The following is an 8,844-nucleotide window of genomic DNA, read 5'->3' on the forward strand; positions in this document are numbered from 1 at the left end:
GCAGCTCCGTATGTATCCCGAAAAATATTTCGTATGCCAAGGGAAAAATTTCATAAATTTAACATCCGTAAAGCGTAAAGTTCGGAAGCAAAGAGGTTCGTAAACCGAGGTATCACTGTATGTCAAATGTGGCGCAGAGCATGTAGCAATATGCGCTAATCGTAATAGACGTGCGCCGGTGCTGGCGCAGTAGTTACAAAGATGCGCCAGTGGCTATCAAAATGAGTTAATGGCGCAAGGGCGCGGCCTAGATGCATCCCTGCTTAAGTGTAGACCGGGGTGCCCGCGGTGCACACCGACCTTTCTGGATGATTTCCTCACGCATGCGAGTCTTCTCCTCTGTGAGTTCCATGCCTTCTTTCGAGGAGCGGAAGCGGCGAGACCGCTGCTGGTTCATTTTAGCCCTCGGAGCCTGGTCAGGAATTCAACAGTGGGATCATTTTAAACGAGTGGGGAAAACGTCGCCCCCCCCCCCCCTCCCCATCATAGTCACTTACCACACCGTCGATGGCCATGTACAAAACTCTTCTTGGTCGCACAATATTGAACAGGCGGTCGATGTACTCAAAGATGGCTACCATCATCTCATCCTCATTTTTAGGCGCCGGTCTGTGGAAAGATTAAGAGACATTACAACAACAAAAACTGGGCAAGTGTGAGGAGCTAAGGAACAATCACAAACCCGCATTGCTCATTAGGAATTTATACAATGAACAATTTCTACAATTGGCTAGAGTATGCAATCAAACTCTGGACCAATGGGGTAGATGTGCGAACAAGTCAACTATTGTGCTGACCCTTTTCCCGAATCCGGTAAGCTATTTTCAAAACTCTTTGCGCTTGCCAACAGACTGTCCTTTCAAGGAAATCTTAACTCATTTACTGCCAGTCGATGCACAAAAATGTGTCCACTCCAGTGCCAGGGTTTTTGTCATTGTCACTCAAATTCCAGGACGCACAGAAGATTGAGTATTAGGACTACATAAACATTCAATGTGGTGTAACAAACCTTAGACTCTTATTTCATCAGAAAAAAAAATGAGTTAATTCCTAAATTATATGGGTCTGGAGTAATATGAGCTTGAAATGAGGGTGGCTGTCCAAAACACAATGCAATACATACATATTGGTTTACACAGTGCTTTAACAGCTGAAGCTGGAACAAAGCACTAACGTGGAAAGAATGGAAATGCTGCCCCCTTGTGGAAGGGAAAAAAACTTTATCGGCACCCAACTAGAAAAACCAAAACCCAAACAAATTCGAGAATGGTGCTCTATGTAATATTTTCAATTCCCGAATAAATTCGTGAATGAGTTAATAATAAAGAAATATATATCAAAATAATAATTTAAAAGAAAATAAAAACATTGTTCATACTTGTCCTCTGGATGTGTACAAGGGTGTATGATGCCGTTCATGTCCAAGTATAAATTGTCAAACTCCACCTCATTGGGGTTTGGCTTGGTTGTGTCGACAGGGACGCGAACTCCATTGCATTCCCTTCCCTGGAAGACACAAACATGAGATGTTTATTTTGAAAGCACAAAAGAGGCAACAAACCTCAGGAATTATGACAAAAAAAAAATATCCTCTGTTGCCGATGAGCATTCGATCTCTTGAGAGTCAGGGTTTAAATCCAAAATAAAAATCATTAAGTTGTTGAAATGTGTCTTCTGAATTTACAGTTGCAGACTTGATTTCAGGTTTGGTACGACAATAGGGGTGACCATGCTAGTTCTGATATGTTTCTGAGCAAATTGCAGATGCTGCTTTGGTGTTCAACTTAAAAGTAAAAAAATAAATAAAATAAAATAGAGCCAATTTGGTTAATATTTGGATAATGCAGAGCATTGGAGCACTGGAGGCCAATTGAAAGCAAAACGTAATGTACACAAAATGCTGAAGTGTGCTCTAGGTACTTTCATTGATAATAAATTGGCCACTTGTCCTGTCGCGTTCTGCTCTGCTCTATACCAAATAACACAGGAAGGCAGCTCAACTCTTTTGTGTTGTTTGTCCGGGTCATTGCCTTGTAACCACTTATTATTATTATTGTTGTTGTTGTTGTTATATTATTCGATGTGGCGACCGCTGAAGGGGAAAGCCGAAAGGAAAAGAGGAACAGGTTATTATTCTTATTGATATCTTTACTATAGTAAAAATGCCCCTAGCCAGGATTTGTGACAGCACTCCGTAGTGTATGCATTTAAAGGACAAGCGACACAATTTTTTGTTTCCTCACTGAAATCAGAAAAACGTTTTGTAGCATCTAAAATACCCAAAACACGCAGGTTGATATTTTTAGTCAAATGCAAAACACCAATAAAAATGACGTAGTGTCCAAAAACTGCCACAAAATAACCTCAGAACTGGAGATTTTCAGAAAGTCCCGCCCCCAGTTTGTGACATTACGCAAGGACGTCTTGCCTGGCTTCAGAATCAAAACAATTGCCTCACGGAGTTCAGATTTGGAGAAGATGCTTTCTTGTTACTTATCCAGTTATGAATATGATTCAAATCGTTCTGAAGAGGAAAGCATAAATGTTTGCAATCGATTAAAGAAGTCCTTCTGTATCAATTCAAGCCGTCTAGACTCCAATGTAGCGCCCAGAAAATGCACTAGATGGCGCACAAGCTCCGTTGGAAATGGGCTGATTTGTCTGCTGGGAATTTGTGTCCACTTCTTTATAGTGTTACCGCAATTGGTCGTCTTGGTGCGAAACACAACGATTCACGACCGCGTTATTTATGTAGTTTTCCTTCTAATTTCGCCATCAACACGGATCAACACGATGTTTTCAGACCAAACAAAGTACCCAAAATGCTTTGTGTGTCGCTTTCTCGGTCAGGGGCCTGACGTGACGTCACGTCAGGCATTGTCATCAACTCAAAAACAAGACTTCCTGAATATTCAGCGCAAGTCTTAAAACATAAAAGATATGTGGTGGAATCTGTAAAATGCGCTCAGTAGAAGTCATTTGAAGTGATTTTTACAAATTATGGACACAACTTGTCCGGGGGTTGTCCTTTAAGAGAGTATACAGGTAGAAAGGTTCATCCTTTAGCATGTTCACACAATTAATTTGTTTCTCCCTCTTGAAGTAATGTGTACCAAATAGTTACATTTCTGGGCTATATAATTAAATAATAGTTCTCTTTTAGTACAAGTGACCACAGACAGGTTTCGTTTGGTTTACAGAAACTTCATATCAATACAATTGAATTGGGAACCATCTATATACCAAATTTCAGGCGATTAACGTTAATAGTGTTGAAACAACGGGGACGAAGAAAGATGACGTTCTGCTGTGTACATCCGTCGCTTTCCTTTTTTTACGTAGCCATTAAAAGTCTGCGTGGTTGTGATTTTAACTGACTCGAAAATGTTTGTGTCGACCTTTCTTATGTAGTCACAAAAAAAAAAAATCCCAAAGTCCTTTTCCTCGTGGCATTACCACATCAAATGAAATCAAACCAGTCTTCGTTCAATGTTGGCAACAATCACCTGGATTAATTTTTGGAATTGTTTTCCTCAAAATGTCCGCAGGATTTTTTTTGTAAATTTGAAAATTCGCAATTGTGGGGAAACCCGGAGGACCTTTATCTCAAATTAAGACCGGTTAAATAATGCCACATATTTTTTTTATATAAAAATGCACGTGATTCGATGAGTTTATTGTTCGTGGGGCGAAAAACCCTCAAATTGCTTTCGCAGCGTGGTGATGCCGCGATCCCGCGAGGAATTTATCTTATTTGCTAACTTAAAACGTGGAAACACTAGTTTACAACTCAGTCATATTCCATTTTTAAACAGTCTTCACACAGATTTGAACTTGCAACGAAAATGTGTTTTGAGTTTTGCACATGGTGATGCTAATATGCTAAATGCTTACCTTCTCCTCCACACAATTTACAATAATGGAAGGATATTTTCGACTGAGCCAACGGAAAAATGCAGGGACTCCCATCTCCGCTAAAGTATTGCTTTGCCCGAAATTAAAAAAACGTACAAACAATGAAACAACCTAAAAACGTTAAGTAAAACACGAACTTTCCGAAACCATCGAGTGCGAAATTTATCGAGCTAGTCTCCACATGCTTGTCGGGAATCGGGTACATCTTCCGGGTCACGCTGTCGACGTCTTCCGGGGTATTCTCTGCGACGTTTCACGGTTCCGCCATTGCGACGGATCCGGCCGAAATCGGTATTGCAATGGTCTCACGCTTTGATTTCGTTTAGACAACGTAGCAAGACACAAACTATCTATTAGAACAGTGACGTGCGGTGAGGTTCATGGCTGGTGAGGCACTGACGCCATCAATGACGTCACCGCTCGTCTCTACTTAGTATTTGAACGGTAAATGTGAAAATTCAGCGATTTTGAAAAAAAATCCTGAAACGGTGAAGTTAAATGGACAATAACTTTAAAGTACAAATCACTAAATACATGTAACTGTTTAATTTATTTTTTCATTTGATATTTCCATGACAGCTTTCCATGATGACAGGTGAGGCACTGCCTCACCTGCCTCCACTGACTGCACGTCACTGTATTAGAACAATAACAATAACAATAACAATAACAATAACAATAACAATAACAAGAACAAGAACAAGAACAAGAACAAGAACAAGAACAAGAACAAGAACAAGAACAAGAACAAGAACAAAACAACACTACTACTAGTAGTACTAGTATTAGTGTTAGATAGCCGGTACAACACTACTACTAGTAGTACTAGTATTAGTGTTGTTGTTTTGTTCTTGTTCTTGTTATTGTTATTGTTGTTGTTGTTGTTATTATTGTTATTGTTATTGTTATTGTTATTGTTATTGTTATTGTTTGAATACAGTGACGTGCAGTCAGTGGAGGCAGGTGAGGCTACTACTACTAGTAGTACTAGTAGTAGTAGTAGTAGTACTAGTAGTAGTCGTAGTAGTATTTGTAGTATTGTTGTTTTGTTCTTGTTCTTGTTATTGTAGTAATAGTGTAGTGTAGTGTAGTGTAGTCTAGTCTACTACTACTAATAATACTACTACTACTACTACTACTAATAATAATAAAAAAAATATAATAATAATAATAATAATAATAATAATAATAATAATAATAATAATAATAATAATAATAATACATTTCATTTTAAAGCGCTTTTCGTCACACTCAAAGACGTTTTACAAGAGCTTAAAATGCAAAATAAAATGTACGCCCGAAGACATCCATAATAGACCACCGACGTGTCCTTAAATTGCAAACAAGTTTATGTGAAGGGATCGTGGTGGGATGCGATTAAGTGTAATGCCGCCATCTTGTGTTGGCGGTCTGGACTACACATGCATTTTCAATTTTGTCTTCTTTACCTTTCGGCTTTTCCCTTCATGGGGTCGCCACAGCGAATCAGTGTCCTCCATCTTTAGGTTTGATTCGCATATTTGTGTTGGCCAAGCTTTTACGTCAGATGCCCTATCTGACATAACCCTCTGTATTTATCCGGGCTTGGGACTGGCACAAGAAGACACTGGCTTTTGTCCCCCTGTGGCTACAGAACAAGCAACTCCATGAACTTCATAAAGATGAAGATGCTCAGAAAAAGTTTCAGTACCGAAAAAATGGAATCAAACTCAGTTCATCATCATAACAAACATGTAAGGCCCATAATTTACAACACATGCGAAAAACTGAATTTTTAATTTTGTATATAATAATAATAATAATAATAATAATAATAATAATAATAATAATAATAATAATAAATTTAATTTCTAAGCGCTTTTCAAAACTCTCAAGGTCACTTTACAGTCACAGCAACCGTTTGACACTGAACAGTGTAACAACTTTTTTGTCAATTGCAATACACTGGCAGGTGTTCCTAATATTGTTTTCTCCGTAAAAGCTGTTGTTTGGTAACCCAGCTGGATGGATGGCATAAAAAAAAGAAAATGGTCATTTAAGAAACAACACACGGCCTTCAGATCATTTCAAAGGCAGCAACTCTCAATGGAGGCAAAACAGCAGGAGGCTGTTGGGGGCGTGAGTCATTTCACACAAAGCTGCCGCTTAAGTATTCAAACAGCATTTTATCTTATTTAAACTCAAACACACACAAGCACACACACGCAAAAACACGCGCACACACATAACATGGACTCTTTTTTGTGGTTTTCTCCGCCCCTTCAGTTCAGACATGAAAAACTCAGCAGGATGTCACATGGTGTCATGCCGGCCCCAGGGCGTCTTTACATCTGAGACTCTTTCACATGCTTTCTATTGTCACACACACACGCACGCACGCGCGCACACACACACACACACACACACACGCACGCACGCACACACACACACACACACACACACACGCACACGCACACACACACGCACACACACACACACACACACACACACACACACACACACACACACACACACACACACACACACACACACACACACACACACACACACACACACAGATGAACGTCAACCTATAGTTGGTCATGCGAATCGCTACATGTATCCATCTTATTGGAACGACAGTGGTACATCTACTAACAAAATTAATTGGTTCTGGAATAAAATTTCGTAACCACAAAATTTTGTAAGTAGAGGTCCTTCTTTATCGATGGGATGCCAGGATGATGCTAGGTGCTACTGGCAAAGTAGATTTAGTGCCTCTTTGCACTTTTTTTAATGATTATACTAGTGCATCGTGTTCTACCGGAGACAAATTCCTTATGTGTTCTACATACTTGGCGATAAAGATTTAAGTATGCTGCATTCAGGAAACTCAGAGCGGTGGGTAGCAGACTATACTGTATTTTTACCTGTTATGTCTTGACATTTCTTTCAACTAGAGATGTGGAGATATGCCCTGGAAAGGAGAGGAATGAAGACACTTTGCAGCAAGATGGAATACATGTTAGTGAATGCGAGGGATCCAAGTGCAAGAGTGATGCGACAGGGAGAAGAGATAAAGAAGGTGGAGGATTTTAAGTACTTGGGGTCAACCGTCCAGAGCAATGGAGAGTGTGGAAAAGAGGTGAAGAAGCGTGTCCAGGCAGGCTGGAACGGCTGGAGAAAAATGTCAGGTGTGATGTGTGATAGAAGGGTTTCAGCTAGGATGAAAGGAAAAGTGTATAAAAGTGGTGAGACCAGCCATGATGTTTGGACTGGAGACAGTGTCACTGAAGAAAAGACAGGAAGCAGAGCTGGAGGTAGCAGAGCTGAAGATGTTGAGGTTTTCTTTGGGAGTGACCAGGTTGGATAGGATCAGGATGAGTACATTAGGGAACAACTCATATTAGAGGCTTTGGAGAGAAAGTCAGAAAGGCCAGACTGAGATGGTTTGGACATGTCCAGAGGAGAAAGAGTGACTATATCGGGAGAAGGACACTGAGCCTTGAACTGCCAGGCAGGAGACCGGAGAAATTTTCCGGGTTGAGTGATTATTAGCTAACTCTTAGCTCGCTAGCTATCTATCTATCTGAGTTACTTCTGGGTTGAGTGATTATTAGCTAACTCTTAGCTAGCTAGCTTTCTATCCGAGTTACTTCTGGGTTGAGTTATTATAAGCTAACTCTTAGCTAGGTAGCTAGCGTTCTATCTATTTGAGTTACTTCCGGGTTGACTAATTATTAGCTAACTCTTAGCTAGCTAGTTTTCTATCTATTTCAGTTACTTCTGGGTTGACTGTTTATTAGCTAACTCTTAGCTAGCTAGCTTTCTATCTATTTGAGTTACTTCCGTGTTGAGTGATTATAAACTAACTCTTATCTAGCGAGCTTTCTATCCATTTGACAGGTGAGGCAGGTGAGGCTGTGCCTCACCTGTCATCATGGAAATATCAAATGACAAAATAAATTAAAACAGTTATATTTATTTCGTGATTTGTACTTTAACGTTGTTTTCCATTTAGGAAATAATAATTAAAGGAAGACCAACACCGGACTGTATAGCTCACAAACGGTGAGGAATGAATGTAAATCTCCTGGATAGCTTCTCAGCTTTTTGGCCAAGAAGGATCTCATTGAAACTATTCCTGAAGCGACAAAGTTGCTCCAGCTCGTGCTCACTGTTCCAGCTACTACAGCATCAGTGGAGCGGTCATTCTCAGCATAAAAGACTGAGATAAGACTGACATACAGTCGGAAGAGGACTGATCAAGGACAACTTTCTTCACTGGCAGTGATCTCCATTGAGACAGAGAGACTTGGACTTCATTTATAAGTAAAGCTAACACGATAATAACATTTTTAAATTCTTTTTTTCTATGCTGCAGTTTGTATACAATATATAAACAATGCTGACATGATATTTTAAACAAAACACGTTAACTGTTGGCAATGAAATGGTGAATAAGCTACTCTGTAGAGTTCATATGTTTGTAAATCTGACTGTGATGGCGTCAGTGCCTCACTAGCCATGAACCTCACCGCACGTAACTGGTTCCTGACGTGACGTCACGTCAGGAATCGTCACCAACTCGAAAACAAGACTTCCGGAATATTCAGCGCAAGTCTTAAAACGTAAAATATAGCGATGTGGAATCTTTGTAAAATGCGCCCAGTAGAAGTCACTTGAAGTGATTTTACAAATTATGGACACCGCTTGTCCGGAGGCGTCGGTTGTCCTTTAAGCAAGCTGACTTTCTTCTCCTGGTTTTCAAACATGGAACAAATAAATTTATGGTGCGTGAGAGGGTGTTTAATGTATCATCTCCTGCAACCTTGAAGGTGTCGACTTCCACTTACCGTGATAACCTTTAAAAGTGACCAGGCAGCACCTCAATCGCGATCTTGTGTAAAGCAAAAGAACCCTGCGACAGCTGCACTGAGCTGCCATCGG

General features: G+C 40.1%; 1 protein-coding gene across 2 annotated transcripts in view; it reads right to left on the reverse strand.

Moving 5' to 3' along the window:
* The window catches only part of xrn2 (5'-3' exoribonuclease 2), a 37,291-nt gene extending 33,182 nt beyond the window's left edge, over window positions 1-4,109 (reverse strand). For both annotated transcript variants that reach the window (XM_089022238.1, XM_089022237.1), the window contains exons 1-4: window positions 3,895-4,109; window positions 1,379-1,506; window positions 498-609; window positions 301-412 (exon numbers count right to left, since the gene is read on the reverse strand). In XM_089022238.1, the coding sequence (XP_088878364.1) occupies window positions 301-412; window positions 498-609; window positions 1,379-1,506; window positions 3,895-3,969 (427 nt within the window). In that variant the 5' untranslated portion in view covers window positions 3,970-4,109. The remainder of the gene's footprint in view (window positions 1-300; window positions 413-497; window positions 610-1,378; window positions 1,507-3,894) is intronic.
* Between the last annotated feature and the right edge of the window lie 4,735 nt (window positions 4,110-8,844).

Source organism: Hippocampus bargibanti, linkage group LG19 (genome assembly GCF_051943395.1).
Source record: "Hippocampus bargibanti isolate YZ-2025 linkage group LG19, ASM5194339v1, whole genome shotgun sequence".
Taxonomy (NCBI): Eukaryota; Metazoa; Chordata; class Actinopteri; order Syngnathiformes; family Syngnathidae; genus Hippocampus; species Hippocampus bargibanti.